The sequence below is a fragment of the Plodia interpunctella genome, chromosome 6, assembly GCF_027563975.2.
Source record: "Plodia interpunctella isolate USDA-ARS_2022_Savannah chromosome 6, ilPloInte3.2, whole genome shotgun sequence".
Classification (NCBI taxonomy): domain Eukaryota; kingdom Metazoa; phylum Arthropoda; class Insecta; order Lepidoptera; family Pyralidae; genus Plodia; species Plodia interpunctella.
The window spans coordinates 7256695-7284107 of NC_071299.1; the positions used below are offsets into that span (position 1 = coordinate 7256695).

Below are 27413 nucleotides of genomic sequence, written 5' to 3' on the forward strand. Positions count from 1 at the left end.
TTTACTGTATAATTATATTTGTAAAATAACTAATTGTAACTAACATAGCGTTAAATTGGGCTCAGGTTTACCTACCAGACAATCTTTCATTCCTTTCACTTTGCCATACAATCCTTGCGTCCCGAGCTCAATTCTAAAATATGTAAACATCTAAAGGATTTCGAACAGTGCATTTAATACATGCGAATAGTGTTCCAAAGGTAAATAAATTTTACACAAAAATGACATTTCGCCGACAAATTAACAGGTATCAACAAATATTTGTAAATAGTTACAATATTAACAGCCGATTTAGTGAAGAGATAATTCTACGTACAGATTAGGTAACGATACGAAGTTGTATAGATTTAGGACTAAGGATATACCAAACTGATAAATAAGTTGCCACTACTGAATTTTATGTATCTCTTTCACTTTTCTTTAGATATTCATCCGCAACGTTCGACCTCTTTCACTAAATATATTTTTTTCACAGTTCAACTGTGAAACTGTTCAATTAGCGAAAGCACAATACGACATATAGGTACATATTATTCGCTAGCGACACCTTATTCGGCAGTTTAAGATTAAGACAATATTACGCGTTGGTTTTTACAAAGCATTGGGCGTTGGTGTTACTCCTTACAATTTGCCGTTCAAAACGGCGGTAACTATGACAAGTAAATCTAGGGCGCGGCGGGGTGCAACACATAACGACCTTAAGAGTAGAGACGCTAACAAATTATTACCGTAACAGTACGTACTAGAGTGCAATTTAAATCGATTATGTATTTAATACCACATAGTAATATCGCTTGATTAATATCGTTATACGAATTTTATTTTAATAAGGCATGAACCACAGTGGCGAGTAGCGCAAAAACGTTGGGCTTTTATTACCTACAAAATAAGTTAGGTGTAAAGCCACGCACGTACGTATTATTTTTAATCTACATAGCGCTACTCACTAGTACAGTTGCAACCTAATCGTTACAATTACGAAAATTCGGACTAGCAAAAGGAACGTATTAACCCGCCAGCAAAAAAAAATAATATGTCACATTGAAATAAAAAAATAAAATGTTCACATATTTCTGTACAAAATTAAACTACAGTAAATAGCGATTCGTTAATAGTTATAAAGCAATAAATCCGTGAAAGGGCTTAACAGTGGATACTAAGCTATTTTGCTTTACCTAGGAAAATAAATAACAATTTTACGGCACGCTATTATGCTACATTAAATAAATAAATTAGAATTTATCTAACTACCCTACCTAATCATGAAGAGAATTACAACAAAATACTGACGGTATGAAAAAGAAAAATTTATACAAAAAAATTTCGTCGAAAAATGTCAAAGATAAATGTCGTTTCGAAATAAAGTACGTTTTAAAGGGGCATAGTAGTGTGTACTATGTGTTGTGTATCATAAAGGCTGGGCGATGAGATTGTTAGTTTATAATACACAGAATTCTTCGAGAAGATTCTTGAGTTCTTTGTTGTGGGCCGCCTTGGAACCGGTGGCGGGGGAGGCGGCGGTGGCGCGCCCGTTGTAGCTGTAGACAAAGTCGTGGCTTAGTTGGAACTCAATACACATTAATAGACTTATAAAAAAGCTTCAATTCACATGCCATTTATAAAAAAATAATTCCTAATACAACTTAAGTTCTACGTTTTCCCAACCATTTCATCGGTGTTTAGAGGAAGTAACATATATGTTTAAATTAAATAAATAACAATTTAATATATAGATCAATTAGCAAAAAAACCACAGGCGTAAATAAGATTGTGAGAGAACGATGCCAGAGCAGAGCCTGTGCCTCAGAACAGAAAAAAAAGAGAAAAATAAATTACATACTTAAAAATAATTGTACAAAAACAGAAAAAAATAAAAAACAAACTTTTCTAGAAAAACATACATTTAAAATATATAAATGTTTAATTTTACATAATAGCAAGTCAACTTATAAACAAATAAACCGCCACCGAATACGATTCACTAAACGTTCGTTAGATACCAAAGACAAAGAGATCAATTTGTAATGATCAAATTTCTCATAAATCCTTCATAGAATACCCGTAAAAGCAAATTTAAGTTTGGTCCCCATACAATAAGGCAAACATAAATGGTCATATTGGTTGCAGTTAGCATAGCATCGTGATTCAGGGTATATCAATTCTCACCTAATGGTGCGCGGGACAGTTTTGGTCTCCGAATCACCCTGTTCGGCGGGTTTTGGAGCCTCTGAGCTGCCGAAAAGCTGGCTCAACCAACTACCCCCCGATTGGGACTTTGCCCTGCAACCAATAGCCAGTTATGTTATGGCAACATGCTTGTTAGTATGACATAGTTATGAAGATATGCGTCCTATTAACGGACAAGCTACAATGGTCTCTTAATGACCAGTATATTTTGTAACATGGTATAAAAATTTACAAGCGGAATTTCCAAATATATTCTATATTAGAATGAAAATACAAATTAAATTGAAGAGAAAGAGGATGAAGAGTCAAAGAGGCCAGAATTGCCATAAAACAAACACAATCTAGAGGAAAAGCATTATTTATTTCAAACCTGACAAGTCAAACCAATCTATATAAATAACTGATTTATATATGTATTGTCCAAGATTGCACCATTCAAGGTATTTGATATTACATTCCAGCCAAAATGAAACCTAAACGAGTTGCTAAATAATAATATAATTACAATTTTTCGTATAGGCAAATTAAGATATCTGGTACAGTATATAAATACTATTATTTCCTATTGAATAGGATCCTATTGCTTGCTGTATCCTGAACGGATGTTCCATCACACTATACATATAAACCTCACCATACCTGTTCTATCACAAAGGGCTTATTCTCAACGAGGATTAACCGCCAGTTAATTCGGGATGCTGTTGTAGTGAAACTTTTGTGAATGTTTGTGTTGTGCTGTTTTTTAAAAAGTCAGCCATATTAACTTACGCGAACGCCCATTTTGGTCCTTAGGGTACACATGTCTGATCATGCCACTTCCTCCAGGTCCAAACAGAAACCCAGAAAGGACTAGCTTGATGTCATCTATGTGTATTACAAGTATGGACGACACCGAAGACCGCCCGAATAGGTTAAAAAAAATCCGACTAGCGGCTGAGGAAATACGTTCAAATGAGAGAGATACCGAGGTTCCGACACTTTACGGCTCAGCGGACTGGAAGAACACTCTAAGGGGGAAATATGGGGATGCAATTACAAGTGATTTAAATCACTTTGTCGAGTGGTTTCGCAGTGAGACGTAGCTAACCAATTAAATATTGGGACGCGCCGACAATCACACCGCAAGCGACTGAATATTGAGAAATTAATTGCAAACCCCATCTTCGCCCTCAGATAAGAAAGAGAGAGACAGATATAACTCACCAGATCTGCTTCTGGTTCTGCAGCAGCGTGCGGAAGCGAGGCTCGATGTAGCTCCACGAACCCATGTTCTTGTGCTCCTCTTGGCTCCACACAAGTTGCGCGTTCGGGTATTTGGCCACTTCAGCTTTGATCAAATCGTACGGGAACGGCGAGATTTGTTCAACCCTGTTAAAAATATATTAATCAATCGATATATATCTTAATTTACAGTCAGTCAAGAAAGTGAAGAAAACGGATTTAAAACGAACGATAGCTATAAGAGATGTCAGCCTCAATTCCTCTGTCGCGGCGTTGCTTGAGGAGGTCATAGTACAAAAGTTTACTTCAAAATTTTAAATAAGTTTATAAATGAACTTTATTTTAATGTATTCTTTATTATAATTGATCTATGGTCTGAAAATAAATGATTATTATTAAAGGTTTGTTGATATATTCCCGGGGCTTTGCGACGTCACAGCCCTATATGTCACAGAAAACAGACTCGAGTGTATAAAATGAGGCATGTTACCTGGCAATAGCGATGTCAGCCTCGAGTCCCCGGTCGCGGCGCTGCTTGAGGAGGTCGTAGTACACGCGGCCGGAGCAGAACACAAGTTTGCGGACGCCCTGCGCGTTCTGAGATGCGGGTCCTTCTTCTGGGATCACTCTGGGAGATGAAGGGTAAAAAAATGTCATTTTTTAGTTTTTATATTCCAAAGAATTGTTTCACTGCTCGCTGATAAAATATTTGATAACCTAATGTAACGTATCGTACAGATCGTGTTAAAAATTGTGTTTCACAAGTAGTAGATAAAACTAACTCACAAATTACTTCAGGAAGTTTACTTAATTTAGTTTTTTATCTGTCAGATTACAATATTATATTATTCAGTAATGTAATAGATCCTAAGTATATATTACACATAAAAGTAAAATGAACAAATTTATTATTATATGAAAAACTTGTAATAATGTAGGTTTTGGATAATATCGTAAATCTGAATTGTAAATTTCTCTTGTGGAATTTGAACTTCGAACACCAAGTTTTAAAATCACTAGAATGTATAGTCTGTCTATAAAGAGTATAAAATAAATGAGGGCTGGCAACACTGGGAGCCTTATCAACCATTCTTGACCATTCGATTTGGTAATACAATGGTAAAAAATGTAGTTAATTAAAAATCTGTATTTTACTCTTTACAGACAATCTGTAAGATTAGATAAGATAATAAAGTAAGCGCATAAAACGCGACAAGCAGTTGCCCACGATCCAGTTGCAGTCGTGAAATTGACGGACTGGAGAATCTCCAGTCTATAGCCCATTCCCTTGATTGGCTTTAACAATCTGCGCAGGAATCGAAGCAGCTGGCACATTGGCATAAAAAGCTATGTAACTATTGTATTGCTTACCTTCTGAAGGAAGTTCCTTCGTTCATGTCGTCGAAGGAGGACTTGGCCTCGGGGTGCCTCAGCAGCGACTTGGGCGTCATCAGGATGAGGGGCTTGCGGAACGGCAACATGATCTGCCGCCGCAGGATGTGGAAGTACGACGCTGGCGACGAACAGTTGGCCACGATCCAGTTGCAGTCGTGGAGCTGGCGGACTGTGGTGAGAAATATTGATATCAAAACCAAACTAATGGAAGATACTGTGACTTTGTTTATTCTTATATCGGCGAACTTAGCCAGATGCCGACGCGAATGAACGTACATTGCGTAGTTTGTATGAAAGCTTTTATTAACCACAAGAAAAAACTAGCAATGTACGTAAAAACCACCAAAATTTGGCGAACTGTTTACCAATAGTGTATGTATCCATGTTTGTAGTAAAAACAAAAACAGTGTTGATGGAAATAAAAATATGTAGTGAAACAATATCTTTGTGTAGTATATATAGTTTTTGTTGATTGTACAGGGTGTGTGTAGGGCTAAACACGTTCTGTGGACCCGGTATACTAAACTGCTCACCTTCGTAGTCGGGGCTCTCGGGGGGCATGTAGTCGGGGTCGTCGGAGCTCATCTGCAGGAATCGCTCCAGGCGCGCCGACGAGTGCTCCGGACCCTGAGACAGTATGTTGTCATATTTATAATGATAAATTATATGAAAAAAAATCTATAAAAAATAGAAAATAAAAGAGGCCGGAAAGCCTGTTCACTAGACTGGCAATACTGAATGTTTATCAACCAATATCAAACATGATTCGAATAACATTTGCATAATAATAACATTTTCGAATAATGTTTGGTGACAAAAAATTTTATCCATCAAAAAACCGTTTTCTATTCTTTACCTATAGACTTATTCAATATCTAATATCTCCTGCATTTATTAATTTACTTTATAGAAAGTCATTGCATGCAGTGATTTTAGTGGGTTCAAACTCGCCATCAAAAATGTCCAGATTTCCGTTGTTGAACGGTAGAAACTGGTCTTATTCTACACAAGGAATACCAGTGTCCGAAAATATAGGTACAATATATGTTCTGACCATGCCCTCCATGCCGTGCGGCTGCAACAGCACGATGCCGGACTGGCGCACCCACTTGGCCTGCCCGCTGGAGATGAACTGGTCGATGATGCACTGCGCCACATTGTTGAAGTCCCCGAACTGAGCCTCCCACAGCACCAGGGCGTTCGGGTTGGTTACCGAGTACCCTACTTCGAAGCCGAGCACACCTGGAAGCGATATCTAATTTAGTTTATACGGCTTTTTTCCATTAAAAAAACCTACAATTGGTCAGTAATTTTTATAGTATTTTTTTATCTACTCGCTTTTAAATGTATAATATTACAAAGCAAAAAATCATTTTCATTATAGACTATCATAAAATAGGTAGCAATTTTTTTTTTGTCTGCAATACTTGCAATTAGAGTCCTACTTTTAGTTTGTTCTAAAGTTATTGGACCACTTTCTAAGAGGCGCAATAAACCTATTTAGGTTTATTTATTAAAGTCTTACCGTATTCAGACAGTGAGCTGTTGCAAACGGTGTAGGGCGCTTGATCAGGGTACAGATGCGCGAGCGCACAATACGTCGCCTTGTCCACTTTCTGGTGGTGCAGCACGTGATGTCTGGAGACAGAAAATTGTGTCAACTCTTCATGCCTCAACCAAGTAAAAGCAAATTAAATAGCCACTTTCAATGTCACTAAACAATTATGCAGAGTGTTGGTTTCCTCACAATATTTTACTTTCACGGAACCAGTCTATGGAAACTCCTCCTTCCCAACTTTCTCGTGTCAAATTTTAAATTATTAAATAGTATTACTTATTATTAGCATTTTTGTATCTCGACTATGTATACATAGTATAGTCGAGATACAAAAATGCTTTGGCAAAATTGGACCTTACTACAAAAAAATATATTATTTTTAGACTATCGACCACTACTGAGAATTAAAAAACTGAAAATTCTGAAAAAAAATCATTCAGAGTGTCGGTCCTTATTATGGCAGAACATATGAGCACTGAGGTTATGCAGTAACACGTTATGTATTATGACATACCTGTGAGAGAAGGTTCCTCTCTCGACGTCTTCTCCCGACAGTCTGACGTGGATGCCTTCCTTCAAGAGGGAACCAAACGCCATAGCCTCAGCCAAGGCCCAGTCCACGGTCCTATTTTCCACCATTTCCATGCGAGCTTTGAGGATACGCAGTAAACCCTTGTGGATTTCGAACTCGGCCGCGTTGGGGGGAGGCGATGAGAAGCGTTTGCCGATGTGGACCAGGGTCTCTTCGTGGACGCCGCTTGGGCACATCTGTGGTAAATAGGAAATTATTAAAGTAGAGATTTAAAAAAAAATGCAAAAAAGATAAATATAATTTGTGTATCTTTGGTTTCAAATTCAAATTCAAATTCAAAAACTTTATTGTAAAACATAGGTAGGTGTTACAGATATAAGTCACATGTTTTTAGTATCACTATGTTTTATCCGAGAGCGGATGTACAATAATTAATTAATTATAAAAATATTATTTCCTTGTGTGGCATGCATCAAGATTATATGTTTAATTATATTTCACGAGTCATCATTATTAAATTATTAGAGTCAAAAAACCTTTTAATTGTAAATAAAATTAAACTATAAGTACTGTAAGTTTGTCAATCGCCATGCAAAATAAAAACAAAATAACAAGAAAGTAATTAAAATTAAAATAATTATTTATAATTGTCATATTAGGTAGGTATATATCATAAATTGTCATTTAAAAATTCATTTATTGTATAATAGCATTTATCTAATAAAAAAAGTTTCAATGTTTTCTTAAACTTCAAAAAATTAAGATCTTTAAAACTCTCTGGCAATTTATTATATATAACAGGGGCCATGCCAAATACACTGTTTCTTAATAACGCCGTATTGTGACCACCAACTACCAGTTTGTGTACATATTGTGGCCTAACACGGTCCTTTCTTTTTCTCGTGTCCCTTATTTTCTTAAATAAGTGCGGATTTAATTTTACAAATATACATATTTCAAATATATAAATACAAGGAAATGTTAGTAATTTAAGGGATTTGAAATATGGCACACAGCTATCTTGAGTTTTTAAAGCGCACATTGATCGCACACATCTTTTTTGTGCTTTAAAAATGATGTCTTTATCCCTTGAATTACCCCAAAATATTATCCCATATCGCAATATCGGCATGACTAAGCCGTGATAAGCTACAACACACGCCTCTAATTTTATTTTTTTCTGAAGCTGAAAAAGAGCGTACGCACATTTATTTAATTTGTTGCAAACATTATCGGTATGACCATTCCATGTTAGTTTGTTGTCAATTGTTAGCCCTAGAAATTTGGTTGTCATGACTTCATCAACCTGTTCTCCATTATAATGAATAGTTAAGTTTTGTACTGTCTTTCTTTGAGCGAATTGCATCAATTTAGATTTCTTCATATTAATTTTCAAATTATTTATCTCAAGCCATTCTACTATATCACGTAATACATTAGTTATATCGGTTTCATATTCCTTTGGGTCATTACATTTTATTACAGCTGTACTGTCATCAGCGAACAATACCATGTGTTGTCTAACATGTTTGGGCAGATCGTTAATGTATATTAAAAATAACAGTGGCCCTAACACACTGCCCTGCGGAACTCCAAATTTATTGATACGATGGTCCGATAAATAAGTTTGTTCTTGATTAGTTACAGTGCAGATACGGTTTATCTCAACGTGCTGACCACGGCTATCTAAATAAGATGATATAAGATTCAGTACATTCCCTCTTATTCCATATGCGTGCAGCTTATTTATTAATCGCTTATGGTTAACAAAATCAAACGCCTGAGTCATGTCTGTATACAGTGCACATACCGCGGTTCTATTATCTACATTATGCATTACAATGTCAAGTAATTTATATATTGCCATGTTGATAGTTCTACTTTTCCTAAATCCCATTTGTTCGTCACATAGTAAATTGTATTTTGTCAGATATTTATAAAGAGCATCATAAAGATATTTTTCAAATATTTTTGTGAATATAGATCCCAATGCTACGGGTCTGAAATTGGACATATTGAGTTTGCTTTCTTTTTTATGCACTGGCTTGATAACTATTGTTTTTAGTGTTTCAGGAAAGATACCAGCATCTATGCACATATTTATTATATGACTCAGATGCTGAGCTATCTCTTCTTTTACAAACTTGACTACTTTAGTACATATACCGTCGAGTCCAGTACTATTTTTATTTTTCAAAGTCGTAATAATACGTATGACGTCTTCAGGTGATATGGGTTGTAGGAACATGGATTGTGACTGTGTTTGTATATCAACTTTGTTATTCAAATTTTTTGATAAATATTCAATTTTATTGATGAAGTGTGAGTTAAAAGCATCTGCAATTTTTTTAGGGTCCGTAATAATACTACCATCTTTTTCAACTCTTGTAATATAGTTTCTAGTATATTCTCTTTTATTTATTATTTGCCATGTTGCTTTGGACTTATTTTCGGCTTGATGAATATAATGTGAGTTTTGCGCCTTTTGAGTTAAGTTTACGATTTTCTTTAATTTTTTACTGTAATTTTTAAAGTTAATTTTATTTTCATATGATGCATTTTTTCTATATTTCCAAAGAAGAGCTCTTTTGCTTTTACAGCATTTTTTTATTCCTTTTGAGACCCATTTATTTTTATTAATGTTTCTTACAGTTACTATTTTTACCGGAAAACAAAGATTATACAACATTTGGAAATTTTCTAGAAAATATTTAGTAGCCAAATTTGGATCCTCTGTGTCGTAAACACCCGAAAAGCCAAATTCCTTTACATATTTTTTAAAAATACTTAAATTGTCTGAACCTAAATCACGTTTTTTTACCCGCCAATACTTTACAACATTTACTTTCTTGACCGGGATTTCTATTATTTGAGCCGTGTGGTCAGACAAACCGAATTCTAGCACATAAGTTTTGCTTATACCTTCCATATTGTGAGCAAAATTGTCTATACATGTTTTACTGCTCAATCTAGTCGGTATTCTGATTTGTAATGTCAAATTATAACCCCTAAGGAAGTACTCAAAATCCAAAGCTAAAGTACATCGTTTTAAGATATTAATGTTAAAGTCTCCGCATATTACAACTTTCTTGTTTGAATGTGCACATAATATTTTTAAGATAATATCCAATTTATCATAAAAAGTATCGTAATCCTTAGAAGTGGATGGTCTATAGACGCACAATATTATTAATTTAAATTCTGTCAACTCTACTGCACAACATTCTATAACTCCATTAACACAATGTTTTGATATACGAATTTCTTTATATTTATATATTTTTTTCAGATACAATTTAGTTCAATGTCCTATTGGAATGGAACATAATGTACTAGCGGTTGTTTTTTTATCTTGTTTGGTGAAATAAAGTAGTAATACACACACACACACACAATTTCAATAAAAAGGAAAAACATTGCGGTATAGCGTTTGTTTACCTAAACAAACGCTATACCGTGCACACTGAATATCCAGCTCGTGCACAGCAAAATTTAATGGAATTTTAACACGCGAGTATATACGCAAACGTTACAATTCCATACGACCATGCAGCAAAAGTGCTGCACAGCAATGCGGTGTACACGGGCCTTTATAGAGTAACCATACAGTAGAGTAACACACTTGGTAATAGATTTCCTTACCTTGAGCGGGTCCTTGCCCTCGAAGAAGCCGGACCAGGGCGAGTCGAGCCAGTCCTTGTACTTGATGTGCGTCTCCTGCTTGGCCTGGTTGTACGCGTCTTCGCAGATCTTGTCGTACTTGTCCTTTACGTCTTTCACCTCTTCCGCGGTTACTACACCTTCGGCTATCAGCTGATCGGCGTACTTCTCCAACACTAGAAGAAAAATATTTTGAACTAAGTCTTAGGACAAAAAGTTATTATCACATTTGGTCTTTCGGATCTTCTAGACCTGAAACTGTGTTCGTCGACCTCATTATCTCGGTTACGATGGGAAAATCACTATATCTATAAAGTCATCCTTGTGGAAGGTGGCGTGTCATTCAGCCACTACATTATACACTATATGACTTCAACACAAAATATTTACTTACCAGGCTTGGTCTTGCGGATCTTCTGGTACATAAGAGGTTGAGTGAACATGGGTTCGTCGACCTCGTTGTGTCCGTTGCGGCGGTAGCTCACTATATCGATGACCACGTCCTTGTGGAAGGTGGCGCGCCACTCGGCCGCGACATTGCACACGTGCATCACAGCTTCGGGATTGTCCCCGTTCACGTGGAAGATGGGGGCGTTCACTACGCGGGCCACGTCTGGAAGTAAAGTTAATACATTATACACAAATAAAAGAAAGTAACGTATTCTAATGAGAGTGTAGGGATGAATACATGAATTAATTCAAAGCAATTATTGCAATACAGTTTTCTTAGCTAGTTGTAATACCATGTTTACAAATAGATACAATACAAACCCTGTTCCTCTCATTATGCAATATTGCAATGTAAAACGTACTTTCTTTCGAGTTTTTTTTGTAATAAAATAGATTGGATAGATTCTGGATAATATATATTATAATCTATTTATAAACTGACCCTGACTGACTGTTAATAGTCATAAACGTCTAGAAAAATAACAACCTAACCAATAGCCAGGCCACACATATAATTTGACATATGAACATTATCTAATCGAACTAGCACCTCGATCTTAATTATCACTACAATATAATAATAACTTTTCCATATCTATAAAACCACTGTCTATATTAATCAGCAGGTGATATAAAGGTAAATGGAAAGTCAACAATGATAGTGATGCTTACTTTGTTGCAATCAGAAAATATCATCCAAGCAACAAAATGCAATTTGGGCTAAAATAAAACAAAAGAAAATATATACATCGACGTGCATCAAACTAAAAAAAATTAAATTTATATAAAACGGGATATTTTTTCATCCCGCTCGTATTCAAGAATATAAAACTTATTAGCATTTTCCAACGATATCAGAACTAATAATATTATAGACATGAATATTTGAGAGAGGGAGAACAAATGCTTGTTACTTTCTCGAGATGTTTTTAACTGGTATAATATATTTTTCTCCTGAAATATTAAGTTCGAGAGTTTCCTCTTCCACACGCTGTCGGCAGGCAGAAGTACATTGTACACCGAAAAAAGTAACAGGTTTTGTACGTTTTCAATCACGTATTTATAAGTTCAAACATAGAATATGATACTTTCAGAGCAGGTGTTATATAAAATAATTATAAATTATTTTTAATGCTAACCTGTGCAATAAGCAGATGATCGCGAGTGGCGAGGGTCGGTGGTGAAACCGATTTGATTGTTGGCGACGATGTGAATGGTGCCGTGGGTGGTGTACGCCGGCAGGTCGGATAAATGCATAGTTTCGAACACCACGCCCTGGCCGGCGAACGCTGCGTCGCCGTGCAGAAGGATCGACATCACCTGTGGAATAAATAAGTGAGATTTTACGTTAATTCTACTAGAATTTACGTTGAGCTTAATTAAAATATATAAAGCTATAATTGAAATAATAGCTAGATAGTTGTATACATAATTAAGTTTCTCTAAGATTATCTTCTGATCTTGATAAGTATCATAAATTATATGCAAAGATTGTCTGTATGATATCTATACTAATATTATAAATGTGAAAGTGTGTTTGTCCATCTGTCACGTAAACGGAGCAACGGATTGAGGTGATTTTTAGTGAGGAGATAGCTGGAGAGTTGTAGAGTGTCATAGGTTACGTTTACCGCAGGCGAAGCCGCCGGTATCAGCTAGTAACACATAATTGTAATTATTTAGATTCGTATTCTATACCACGTACTTCATAGTTCAGCTGTTTGTGTAATCAAACCGATAACCTTTTTAACCTTTGTATACTTCCGTAATAATTACGATAATGAGCACTCTTACTTTCCATACGTTAATTGCATTCATTATAGGAACAAAATACACTCACGTGTTGCTGTAATTAAAATTTTAAAATATGACAATTCTCTAGATCATTCTTCCCCACTATTTAATCAAGATGAACATTCAAATAAAAAAAAATTAAATCATGGATAATTTTCGTAAAAGTGAGTCTTTCAGTCAAAACTAAGTCGAATCTGCATCTCTACTCTATTATATATGTAGGTTAAAAACTTGTAATGTTACATAATAAAGCAAATTTTGATATCATTTAATAATTTCTTCCAGATTTTTTATAAATATAATACATATGTATTGGGGCTTGCTAAAGATTTGTACGTAATCGTACAAATCTCTAGCAAATTAATAGTAATTAAGCATACTATTTCAATTTGAACGTCTATCTCTGGAACTACTGGTAGTGATAGACGTATACTACTGGTAATCATACTCGAAAGGTCAAAGGCTGAAGGTAATCAAGATGCGAAAATACTACGGAAATTCGCGGGGCAAAGCTAGTATAATAATATTTACCTTCTTGCCCTCATTGTCGCCCCTGTAGAACTGTTCCGCCCTGGTCTTGCCCTGGACCACGGGGTCGACGGCCTCCAAGTGGGAGGGGTTGGCGCACACGGCCAATCTGATGTTCTTGTTCGTCACGCGGTTCAGACGCTCGATGTAGGTACCCAAATGATATTTCACGTCACCGGAACCCTAAAAGTAATTAATATATTCATACATATTTGAATTAGGTACCTCTTTATTATAAACTAGAGGCCATCCAGGCTTCGCTCGGGTAAAACCATAATTCCATTGAAATTCAAAATTCTTTATTCAATTTAGCATGATATAGATCACTTATTAACGTCAAAAAAAATACTTAAATTAAGTTTACCGCCGACTTCAAAAGCGTAGATGAAGAACAAGTGGCGTAACAAACTTCACCGCAGCCTTTTCTCCAAAGACGTCAATTAATAATCAATAAATGAATAAATGATTTGATTTTGATTTAGGTCTTATTATATTATAAGACCTAGTGCCCGGGATTTCGATCCCGTATTTCTCAATTTATAAATTGAGAAATACGGGATTGAATTTCCGGACACTGCTAGTTAATAATAAGTGTTCAACTTACATCGTCTTCGGCTTCGAGACCAGCGAACTGTGTGAACAGCTGGTGAAGAGGTTTGCGGCACACGTTGGCCAATACATTCAGACGACCTGCATGATAAATTATTTTATTATAAACTTTACTTTTCTTCTTTGATCACCATTTCTTTAATTTTTGATCAATAGCAAAGTATAAAGAGTACTAGCATATAGTTCGACACCACACTTAAAATCCCGCTGACATTCAGTCATCCTACGGTTAACGGCTGACGGGTCTGGTGTGCACAATCTGCACGTCGCTCATACGTTTAAAAATGCTCTGGCATTAAGGCGCTAGCCCTGTCCTCGTATCTCACTCACATTATGTTTGAAATTATAATATTGTTGTACTTTTATCTGGTAAATAAATTAAAAGGAACATGTACTTCGCACGCGTTCACTTACACGAACTATGTCAGTTTTTACATAACATTTGTTTTATATATTTTGTCCGCAGTGATATATGCCATTAGTTTTTGCTATGGTAGCTATATTCCATGTACCTCTGTGCGGCATTCCCATGATGATAGACTCGACTCCGAGACGAGTGGAGACATCGATGACTTGCTTCATGGCCGGGATCAGGATCTCGCAGCCTTCCAGACCGAAACGCTTCTCTGACGACCATTTCTTCGCCAAGAAGTTCTCGAAGCTATAATACAAAGTATACATTGAAGATTAAACCATATAGATAAATTTATTTATGGATTATACTAAAATTCGACTGTAAAACTGATAAACAGAGCTATATTTAATATCACCGAAACTTTATTGTAATTTCCCATCGACATGTTCATCTTTTTTGGACAGACATGTGGTCCTAAAAATAGCCCGACTTTGAACTCTCAGGTGGTTGGTCATTATAAACCGGTTCTGTAATTTCTCGGAAACAAAACGTCAGGCGGATATAAGACACGGAAACACTCGGTGCAATGGCGCCTATAATTTTATTTCACCAGTGTCCTTTTTAAAGGACGATATATATGGGTACAATATAGATATGGAAGAGAAATCTTATAGCCCATTTGATACAAATACGTATTTTACATCATTAACGAGTTGTTGTTTGTTTACTGAAACATTTATCATTTTCATATATAGTTTCCAAAGACAGTTTTCATAGTTGTCCCAAAATCTCATCGATTCGAAAGGTCCAGTCTTCCTTAGTTATCGCGTAACCATTTTAATGGTCATCTAATCTAATTAGCTAATCTAGATTCAGTCTCCTAAAACATATTTCTCAATTTCCATGATTTTGCAATTAAACAATAATTTATTTTTAAGCAAGCAAACTTAATCTTGACCCTTTTCACACTTCAACCACATACTCGTTTCTTAGCTATAATTTATGCATAAAATAATTATTCTTAAAAATTTGCATTTTAAGGCTTACATATAAAAACCACGGCTATTTCTCATCAAATTTCTAAACGCGCACACGCTTGTTATTATTCTGCGTACAGACTACATTCCTCATTTTATCTTTTATGAATATGTATATAAACGCCTATATCACGCATCACTGCATGCTTATCTGACAGTTGATTTGCACCTTTAAAAATTATAGAAACGTTCTTGGGCATAAGGAAAACACAATTATCTAAAATATTTAGAAGTGAAACAAATATGTTTCATCTTTGTTTTAACGCCTTTGTTTGAAATGTTTTTTATTTGATAACAGTCAGATGTGAGTGAATCCTGAATGTTATTTGAAAATACTTTTATTTGTATACAGAAAATTGAATGACTTCCTTACCCGGCAGACCTGGTGAGTCGCGCCAGAATCAGTCGTTTCTGGTCGTTGTTCATCTTGGTAACGTTGGGCGGCTCCATCCGCTGCCGGATCCAGTTGCATTGCTCCAGGGAGTTGATGAACATAAACTCGATGCCAATGTTGTTACAGTAAGCCGCCTCCAAGCGACTCAGGATTTCCCTATTCGAAAATATTAAGTAAATTATATAAAAATATGTAACGACTTCTGAACTTTACTAAATAATTTGGGCGTAAGATTCCTGCAGTTTATTTCCACCATAATACAAATAAATATAATTATCAATGTCTGTCTATGAAATTTATTGATAAAATCATAATTATCACACTGTATGTTGTGACTAATCACTGTAATCAGACCAATTATAAAACACGAACTTTGTGCTAGCGTCTGCCAGGTCAACAGATCAAAGTTGTATTTCTTTTTCATATTCATATCAGACAACAATCCCGATATCAGAATGACCCAGGGTCACAAACCCAACAGTTTTCATCTACATACAGTACATGGTTTTTTAGAGCAATGACCGACTTATTAAGGCGCCATGAAGGTCAGGGTAAGCTTTATAAATGGACATTAACTGTTGACCGAATCGAGTTACTCACAAGCCATTGGCCTTCATAAGTCTAGGACAAATCTTGGCTAAAAATTATTACAAATTAATTATGGTAATTAATGTTATTATGGTATATAAATAGTTACCTCAAAGGAAGTGCCTTTTCCTTTTCACCAATGAATGTGGTCGATGGTAATTTGAATACCCTGTCCATGTCGGCTTCATCTAAAATTGTAAGGTCTCATGAGAGTACGTGTATTACTTTGTTTGGAAAAAAATCCTTTCTTTTAAATTGTGTTAGTAAAGTTTAATTTAAACTTTCTAATTATTTTCTCGTTCTTTGACAATTTTTTTTAATATATGACAACCTTAAGTTAAATTAAATTAAAAAAAAAAATTCTAGATGTTCAAAAGCTAATTTTGTCCGAATATAACAAACTGCAAGTGAAAAAGATAAATTATATACTAAAGCTTAAGTGTGATCATTGATCAGAAGATAGATCTAAGAAAGCACAAATAGAAGCACATAAGAATATATCATATCCCTTTACTAGTATGTAGTGTAGTATTGTGTTACGTAATCTTACTCTTAACCTATCACGTCTTATATCTACCCCTAGTCTATATTGCAGACCCAAGCATTTATAGTTTGACGTAAATTAATCGGTACACCCATGTATTATGTATGTTTAATAAGGTGAACTTGTCAAGTCCAAAGGTCGCCAAAGATAGAACGATGGTAAAATGGTATGGCCGGTTGGCCGACTTCCAACAGATGAAATAGGCGCACGTGACGTATGCTCAATGTCAAATAACAATCGCTTTTCTATTCTATTGAAAATGGGGAATTCACCGCAAACATTTGCTGGGAAAATGATGACAACCCATTAAATAAATTAATAGGAATACATAACAATAGAGTAAATATAATATAGAATATAATATAATAATATAAAATGTAATATAGTAGGTACAAACTCATGCATAAAATACCAATAAAATAACCTGGCGTCATGCAATATATGATATGATAATGAGATAATAATATTTTTTTAAATATCACATTGAGGGTGAGTGCCGTGCGAGCCGAAGTCCTCGTGCGTTACATTCACATGATGTACGTAGTTATGGCGTCCAGTCTACTCGAACATGATTTATGAACAGAAACCGTAACGAAACTTTATAAATGCAAATTAAACATAAAATTAACATGATAAAATTCTGTGATAAATTTAACACTTGCAAGAACAACGCGTGCCACGAGAGTTCTATGGTTATATAGTTTGCCTGCGCAATAGACAATTTATATCCCACTTTGCTATAGCTCAGGCGAACGATAGACACGACAGGACCAACTCGTGGCGCTCATTATAACAGAGGTCGTAAGGAGGTCTGTTCATAAAGTGAAGAAGGTTGTCCACTGTGCCGCCATAACTACAATGGAAAACACCGAGCGGCCAGGTTTATACATCATCTGTCTCCTTACCAAACCTGTAGCTGTTGTGGATCACCTCCCGGGGGTTTTTATCATTCAATTCCGAGTTGGCAATTTCCAGTGGGTCGAGTTTCGCTATATGGTGTCCCCGGATCTGTTTTTTAGTTCACAACAACCTCATTTAGTACGCGAAAAATTAGCTGATCGTCAGTACATCAGCCTATATGAATATTACATAATAAGCATAGTTTATTAACTGAATCATGTTACAGAAGCATTGTTTAACACAAAAAATAATTCAAATTAGTTTCGTGAAAATTATAATCATGATAGCTAGATAGATAACTTACAATATTTTTTCAAATGTACCAAGTATCAAACAAATTAAAGATTAGTAAAACCAAAATAATATTTTGTTTAAATTGCTATTAATTTGGTGGGGGTTATATAATAAGGAGAACACACATCAAGCATAATAGATTAATTACAGCTCTGTTGGCACCAGTACGTCTAACACTCGGTTGAAATGAGTGATTCAGTCACATCATAATGTTAAATCACGCAGTTTATAAAATTGTAATAAAAAATAAACATTATATACAACAATGCGTGCATTCTAGAGGTGTCATCACACATTAATAACAGTATCATTTACGGGTATCATTGAAACTTATTTACTTGATTTTATCTACATATTTTTAATCTTATTTGCATATATTAAACTATCTTGTAACTTTGTTTTCACAGCCGCCAAGCCTCCACAGCCTAAATAAATTCTGATAAGGATATCTAGTAAAGGAATATGACTGCATAGCAATATTTCTATATACGTATGCATTGTTACGATAACGTGTAAGTTAAACAATAATCGTTGCACTAAATAGCGTAGATAAAACGTGTAAATGTTAGCATAAATACGAGTACAGTGTGAAGTTGACAACAATTGTTATTTTTGTGGTCAAATTTGTTATTATTTGTTTCAAAAAGCTAGTCTCAATTTTGTAATGTAAATAAAATGTGTATCACGACTCTGTACAATTTTGAAGCGTTTCAAAATAAAAAATCTAAATAAAATATATAAGTAGATACTTAAGCCGCCCAAGCGCACTTAATAACTAAACTTCTACAAACCAAGCACCAAAACTAAAACAACTCAAATCTACGTGATAGAAAAAGTAAAAGGAAATAAACAAATTGATAAGGAACGGGCCATAGAGGACCAGTCTCAAGGTGCCCGGTACATAGCGAGTGAGACCGAAGCTAGTACAGTACACCTATACCAATTTTGAAAGTATTGCTCATTGAAAATTAGAATGATGTAAACTGGATATTTACTACTTCTGCCAACCTAGAACCTTGCACTGGGTATAACAATATTTACAAACACTTCATGACATGACATATTTTTTACCACAAGTCCCAACAATAACAGTTATCATATCTCAAGAATTATTTTGATATCATTAAAACAACACACCGATAACTACAATATACGTGGGACCACAAAGAACCAGTCAACATCCCTAAACCTCAATCGCAATACTATGAATAGGTTTTTTTTTTCATACCAAATCGAACGTGTTGTCTAATGACAGCCTCATTGGCGAAGGCTCTCAGGCCACCGTGCCAGTCGCCGCTCGACACCGGGTCTCCCGTCGAGATGCCGAGGGGATCGAGATGCGCTACCAGGTGACCCCGGGACTAGTCACGAGAAGGGAAACAATCCAGCACGTTATTACCCGGTTGATATAATAGTTATCAACGCTCCCTGTTAAATGCTTCAATTCCTTACATTTCCTTGATATTAATCGATAATAATTTTACTGAGATTAGCGTGGACAGTCCAGAAATATAAGTATAGTATATTTAGCCACCTTGATTTCAGCAACTGTTCGAGTAACAATTGAAGATATAAATGCCCGACCTCTATAAAAAATAATAATAAAAGAAAACAAAACTAAAGAAAATAAAATACATACGGCATGCTACATCAAAGCTTCCTAACATCCTACAAATAATATACAGTGATATTGATGGTAATTTTTCAATTTTGAGACTAGCAATCTTGAGATGGATCTCATCAGTTAGTATAGATACTTTTATGAAAATTAACATAGGAAGAATTGCAAAGTTTTGGTAAGTATTATGAAATTTTTGAGTTACATTTCATGATTCAGATTAATGTTTTACACGTTGCTACAAAAACAAATTAGTAAATCAACTAGATATTTATAGCCTGCGGAGATATTTTACGCATGCAAAATAATGAACAAAAAATATTTTTGAGGAATGCGATATCACTACGAAAGTTTTCACAATTTGCGTTGTTAAAAATTTGGTTACCACCAAATTTTTTCACATAATTTGTTGCAATTTGTTGAACAAAGTTCGTAAATAAAATATCGTCGCAGGCGCAACAACAAACAGTGACACGCAATGTCAATAAATAACTAAACAAAAATCAACGGCATGATTGTTACGAGTCTCTTGACAGACTGACAAATATTTCAATGTCTCGTCGCGTACCGAAATTGAAATATTTCCTCATGATGAGCTCGGAGCGCGGCGCGCGCATTCCCAATTCGGGCAGGTTGGCCGTCGTGATGCCGAGCGGGTCCAGGTCGGCCGCCAGGTGACCGCGAGCCTGTCGGTCACCCGCCACCACGTCAACTTTAACCCGAATTGACAATCACACAACCCAACGACTTATGTGGACAACCTCTCACTTTTACTCACTTCTACACTAAGTTTTTCAAGCACAAGCGGAAAAGTGGACAGCTACCCGAAATGTTTTGTCTTCATCGCTCGTATAAACAGATAATGCTGACACGATCACACAAATGGGACATCGTGACAGCATTGTTTGGATATAAAAACGATGATTGTAGAGGACCGATGTTCACTTTTCCGACTGAGAAGAAATATACTTTAGTTTGTAATTCAACTCGCTACTAACGAAAATTGACGTAATTACCGAGTACAAAATTTAACTACGGTTCTGTAACAGCATTACAAATTCAATGACAAATACTCATGTTAAGTCAATGTTCGTTATTATCTAGCTAGCTACAAACAATAAAGAAATGGTATCGAAGTTGAGAGATACATTGCCATATAAATAAATTACCACAGTCGCCAGGCCGTGGTATGTACACAATTCAGATATATCGGGAACATTCATGGAACCGCTATGCCAATGGATACACATGCAGTTTCGGTGACCTAAAGGTTTCGTATTAGTGTCCAATTTAAAATAGATTCTGTTAATATTTACCGAATTCATAATAATCAACAAATTTTTTTCATCACTGATATACAATTTTATGTTTTGTGCGATGTTCATGTACGTTAAAATCTGGGGCAAAGTCTTCAAGGAAACTAGCGTAAAACCGTAACAGGGGGCAAACTATAACAAGGGGCATTAGCAAAGGGTTTGTGTGTGTGACAAAACAAAATGTGCAAACAATAACGAATGGCGTCATGTTTACAAAACATATACATAATTTTATATAACGTATAAAGCTGATAAAGAGTATGGTTCACCTGATAACTCCTGATGATGGCCTGAACAGCAAGGTGGTCGTCAATGATCTTTTCGTTAATTGGGGACCCTGTAAATAGCTGGTTCTCTAAATATATTCTTTTTATTCTATGTATATCACAATTTATAGACAACCCACAAGCATTTCTGGACAAGCTTTGATAACCCCAAAGGCCCCAAAGGTATAAATAAAAATTTTGTATTTTTCTGTGAGAACTACCGTACAATATATGAAAATTGTTAAAAATATGCAAAGTTATACACATACAAACGAACTCTCTCGGTGTCTCTTCCTCTGATATTTTTTAAAGAGGCATCTAATCAATTTTATTCAGTTTGCAACTTTATACGTGCAAACGAAGACTCGGACCGATGCTACTTTATTTATATCTGGGGCGCCGCCCTCGTATTACCTCGTGGTATATTATGCAAGTGCAGTAGACTAGGCATTTACTTCGAAGGAAAATCAATACCAACCTGCAGAAATTGAGGGCATTCCGCCTGAGGCTGGGACTAGGGCTGTCAGCGGTACTTCATTCTTGTTGTAGGGTGCGAGATTTGGGGGTGCGGTATACGCCGAGCCTGGTTGGGCCCCAGCGGTGGCATTGCGAAAGAACGCGTCCCAAGACTGCCAAATATTATTAAATAAGTATCACGATACAACCTATTTGACCTTCACTAAAATACTTCAGCAATTTCCAGCGTGAAAACATGTTGTTTATATTATAAATAAACTATCATTTATTGCTGTCGGTGAAAAAATTATAGTTTAATTAGTTTAATTTGTATTGCGCAAATTACTCTCAAGTTGCAACACTTATAGTCATATGGAAAAATATATATTTTGTTCGATAAGACGGTCAGCTGAAATATGTTATTATAGCAGTAATCTCCGGTTATTATCGCGAGTCAGGTGTTGTACTGACGAGCCTTCTATGACGTCAATGACACATCCGTCATACGTATTTCTGTAAGTCGGTTGCGCATTTTCCTGTCCCAAACACGTCGAGAAAATATTTAAATATATTAGCATGTCTAATTGCATTTCTCGCTGTAAATTTTTAAATGCACGAATTTTTTAGGTAAGCTGAGAAGAGAAAAATAATAAAAACTGATAGCACATTTTTAGGGTTCCATGTTTGTTTACCTATTTAGCTACGGAACTCTAAAAATAAGTGCAATCGATTTAGTAGTCAGTCTGTCCGTCCGTCAAGATCCTTTTTCAGGAATGCATATGTAATAAATTTAAATTTAAATCAAATTGTTACCTGTAGTATTAATTAATATTAAAGAATGCCAAAATATGCAATGTCGCTTGCTAAGTTGCTTTCTGATTTCAACATGTATTTTGAAATGTCCATAAATATATATAATATGAAAGATACATATACTGTTATGACTAATTTAACAAGGTTATTTGTTTTGATATATGCACAATGTAATGGTGGAATGAACTCATTATATTTCCCATAAATGTATATTTAATACGTATAAGTATACTTGATATTCAGAAAATTTGCATATGCTAATTTGTTCTACAAGTGAATTTCTACATGTCACTTAGTCTTTACGTAATAAATCATATGCAGGTTTCCAGAACTTTGTCTTTAGACCAGAAAATTTTCATAGTACCAATAATCTCATTGTATCAGTAAAATAATAATAGAGCAAGATAATAGTAACTTTAAATCTTGTATCCTCCGACGAGGTAGGCATTTGAGATATTTAATATTACACACACATTACTAGCTAAGAGGATAAGCAAACGTCACAGCATGGGAGAGTCGAGCAATGAACACTAGTGATAACCGGAATCAGTTAGTAACCACCTGAGAATTGACCTTGCACGCAAAGACAATTTTGTTTCGCAATCGCAACCTTTACGATTACGTGACGTGTATCTAGACAGAAGTTGTTTTTCTAAGAAAGTACAAAGTAACACGACTACTTTTCTAGTAATTTATAAAACAAAACGAAGTATTTTTCATGATCACGGTGCATTTTCACAATAATTTCCATTTTATTTTTATCATTAAAGAACGACTAAGAACTACAAGACTTTAAAAATATATCTTCTGAAGTAAGAAAATGGTACAAACTTCACAGTTGATTTATCAGAAAGGATAAAGATAAACATAACTGATAGTAGAAAAATGACCTTTAATATAAGGGCACTTGAGTAGTCAAGCCTTAATATTGCGCATAACTTTTACCACTTGGCAAAAGATTAACATAATGCGGCAAATTATAACGTCATGTTGAATAACGTCATATCATATCATAAATAAAATGCCGCTAATGAAATGCCAAAAGTTAAATTAAAATTTCAGACACCTTTGTCCTAAAATTTTATATGTGTGACAATTATTGATTACAATGTAAATATTAATTTCATAAAATGAAATAGTAATGTGCAAGCACTTTAAAAGAACTTGAATGCATTAATCGCTTTTTGATTATCAATCGTCTATTGCCAGTCTAGACAACATAATAATTAGAGCCTTCGTGTCACTTGTCACATGCTTTATCACCATGTGATGGTCCTATCGCCGTGATTTCCTAAGAATCTACGCAAAACAGTTTAAAAACAGCATTGACTAATAAAAAAATCGAGAAAAGATAATGGAGATACTATGGCGATGATTCTTATCTAGGACAGTTGATTTATAATCTTATCAATCAATTCAATGCGACATGACAATTATAGTGTTAAGAGTTAGCAACAAATTCTTTATCACAATTTATCAGAAAACGTTGATTTCAGTTACAATACGCTATCATTAATCACCTCCAATTTAGTGGTGTTCGAAAAGTCATAAAAACGTCAATGTTCCATTCATTGCATTGTAACTGACGAGATAATTTGCGATGAAGCCTGTCGCCGTGACTTGAATTCTTTTGTTTCGTATTGCATTACCTACCTACTGAGAAATAATTTAAAAGCTGTTTGTTATACTTTCCTTTCCACATTATTGCAAGAACAGAAATAGGACAGTTCCTTTTATGGATTTCAATACAATATCTAGTAATAAAATCTTTACAAGATAATATCAACCGACGGCTTTTTTATCAATGCTTGTCTTACTGTAATACAAATATCTAGATGTTTCACTTACCGCATGCACCGAGTTAGGGTCAGTGAGCCATGAGTTGTACATGGTCTCGACGTAGGCCGAACTGGAGCCATTGAGGAAGGGCTCAGCCGCTGTGGAACTCTTCCACCTACTGGCGTTAACTGCCACAGCGGCTTTCTGTTTGGAAAACATACTATTATAATTTTCTTTATATTGGAATGCGACAAACTAACGGCCTACCACTATTTCATCACAATTCCTCCAATAAAATCGACATAAACGTAGGCCACGTTTATGTCGATTTTATTGGAGGCAACATTTGGCTATTGCCAGTACATGCTTACAGAGTATAGTAATAACTACTATATAACAAGGTATTTACATATCTGTTTAATTAACTACTCTGAGTAGCTAACTACTAAAAGTTAGTAGTCACATATTTTTAGCGCCGTCTGCCAACATAATTCTGTACAAGTGGAAAACCTCCAATTATCTTCTTATTATGTAGGTTATGGATAATAATGGATTCAAAATTTGTGAATGCATAAGGAGCATTATGGCTAAAAAGACAATAATAAGGAACAATATTTTCATTATGCGAGGGAAATGATCTGTCTTCTCAGATGCTGCTGAAGGACTAACAGGAGGTGGCGCAGAATAGAAAATAGTTCAAAATTTTAGTTTTGACAGAGGTGAGGATCAGGAAAGTAAATAAGTAATATTTAACATGACTCTTAATCACACTATGAGAAATGTAGCTAATTCTTATGACAAATTTTCAATAAGACAAAGTTTGTATGTAGGTACATTCACATTCAAAATAACCTTTGACTTTCACATCTAATTTCTACAGTGATCTGTTATGATAAGCAATCACAAGTGGGATAGTCGAGATGAGATAAGATGATTTCACTCAATGTTATCTCCTCAGTGTCAGTAAACAAGATACAAAAACTTCCTCCAATTTTTCATAACATTTCAATGTTATGGTGTAAATAAAAAATAAACATACTCTTACTATGTACTCATCATTTTTCAGAAAAATGATGAGTTTCGTTTTTGAGAGAGCTTTTCAGAATTCAGAATTTTCTTATAGTAACCAAATTATGTAAGTACTTAAAAAAATTATAAACATATATCACTGTTTTTCTTAACCATGTAAGGATTTTCTTTATAACATCAAGTCTTAACATTTTATCTTTTATGGGATAGACCACATCAAGAACTACGAAACTCAAAAGACCATATTATAGATAGTTGGTTTTTGATGGAATTTACATATTTAGTGTACTAAAACATGTTTTTAAAATAACAACTAAAATAAACCAATTTTAAATTTACAAACCTGGGGTTGGTTGAGCAGCCATGATGCAAACCTTTCAGTGTTGCCAACTTTATTTGATACTTGAAACACTGCACGTGCGCGATGCATAATGATTGTTAGATGTAAGCTCGCCTTTTAGTGTGTCTGATCTGTTAAAAAATAATTTATTTATTTAAACAGACAGCTACTGCTGCTACATTCATTTTAATTCAGTTTGAATTTACTTTAAAAGCATTAAAAAATAACTCATTCAAATTTTTGTTGAAATTATCATGATCATTGTAACCATATAACATGAGTATGCACTTAGAAATAAACAACCATTAGAGAAACAAAGAATTACAAGTTAGTAGTACACAACTTATAACAATAAGTTACAATAGTTAAATAGGTATGTTAGAAAGATAGTCAACAGTCTATCTTTCTAACATACCTATTTAACTATTCATTCATCATCACTCATCAATTTATTCAAAGACTAACAGTTACCTCTCATCTAAACTAAATTATCAAAATTAACATTACCACATGATAGAAGATATGCATGTAATCAAAATTGGTTCATTTATTTATGAACATGAATACCTAGGACCATTCTCTCCTTTCGATTTTTTCTATTGGCACTCATTCAAACAATCATAGAAAGAATCTATTTTGAGACAGACTTCACAAACGCTTATCACAATGTAGTTCAAGGTTGTCATGCTTTTCAAATAATAAACAAATGATAATACTTCTTAAATTTTATATTTTGGTTATGGTAAAAAAGACATTGTAAAGTTATTTCACATTTCCAATACTAATGTATTGTACCTGTATAGTAATAAATTATATACCTAAACCTTGAAAAACCATAAAAATAGTTATATTTAAAAGCTACAAAAAATATAGTGGAACTTGAAAATTTTATATACAAACAATAAGGTAAGTACCTATATCTTATTATACCTACTTATACAACATTAAAATTGTTGATTGTTATAAAATTATTTAAACCAACTGTAGTGACCAAATAGAAAAAAAATTAATAGAAAGCAAAGTAAGAATGTACCATTTCTGAGTCTGGTCTGTCTGTCAATGGAATTTTAGAGGTTACTTTCAAAAAATCATAATATATATCATAATTATATTTTTCAATCGATTTCAAACATTTTATAACAAATAGGAGACAATATGTTTCCCATCACAATACATATATTCAAAGGAAACACCTTCATACGCCTATTAAATTATTTAACTTGAAACATTGTATTGGTGGCCAAGATTGTCATTTGAAATAAAATAGCCACTAACAAAATGTTACTCACCTGAGTGAAATTGATCCAAATACTAGTTTACAACAATAAAAATAAATGATCAATACTGGAGTCCCGTGATTCAAGGTTATATAACTCACTCTGGTAAGTATGAAATGATATGCCCAACACTCGGAAACACTAAATTATAAGCTTTATTAAACACTTTATTAAATGGATTTTACTATTTATATCTAGTACGATAATTACCTTTGACACTATTCGAATGTAATCTCTCTCACGGCCGCCGTCAAATTTTGATAGGTAAAAGGAAAATTTTATAGAAAACGCATCATGCGTGCAACACTTCGGCGCTCAATTTTTATTTTGCTGCCGTGTCTATGGATAGCTGGTTGAAGTTGACAGTTGTTCTTGACAACTTGGTAGACATTATCAATTTAATATTAAACGCAAAAACAAAACTTCATGATGCCTATAGTTTTCATTGGTCTTTGATTCTTGGGGGCGATATA

The 27413-nt window shown here is 34.6% G+C and overlaps 1 protein-coding gene across 7 annotated transcripts; it reads right to left on the minus strand.

Moving 5' to 3' along the window:
- Ogdh (Oxoglutarate dehydrogenase) lies at positions 1-27301 on the minus strand. Of its 7 annotated transcripts, none has more exons than XM_053746586.1 (23): positions 27151-27301; positions 25667-25794; positions 24364-24498; positions 21725-21875; positions 21250-21317; positions 17758-17860; positions 16418-16496; positions 15700-15876; positions 14447-14595; positions 13930-14015; positions 13329-13508; positions 12143-12323; positions 10948-11166; positions 10536-10729; positions 6876-7129; positions 6329-6441; positions 5858-6045; positions 5337-5430; positions 4780-4972; positions 3899-4036; positions 3391-3555; positions 2167-2280; positions 1-1538 (listed from the first exon to the last, which is right to left on the minus strand). In XM_053746586.1, exons 2-23 carry the CDS (start codon positions 25751-25753, stop codon positions 1439-1441), a joined length of 3168 nt encoding a protein of 1055 aa, XP_053602561.1. In that variant the 5' UTR covers positions 25754-25794; positions 27151-27301; the 3' UTR covers positions 1-1438. The 7 variants fall into 7 exon arrangements, with proteins under 7 accessions (XP_053602561.1, XP_053602558.1, XP_053602560.1 ...); XM_053746583.1 differs by lacking the exon at positions 17758-17860 and adding an exon at positions 19275-19407; XM_053746585.1 differs by lacking the exon at positions 17758-17860 and adding an exon at positions 20233-20350.
- Positions 27302-27413: the final 112 nt, after the last annotated feature.

Bases quoted from the DNA above. Each gene is read 5' to 3' on its own strand.
- Ogdh (XM_053746583.1), bottom strand. From the start codon at position 25,753: ATGCATCGCGCACGTGCAGTGTTTCAAGTATCAAATAAAGTTGGCAAC. The intron at 13,509-13,929 runs GTAAGTTGAACA...AATTACTTTTAG, and splicing joins GTCTCGAAGCCGAAGACGAT to GGTTCCGGTGACGTGAAATA. The intron at 2,281-3,390 runs GTGAGTTATATC...TATTGGTTGCAG, and splicing joins CAGAACCAGAAGCAGATCTG to GGCAAAGTCCCAATCGGGGG.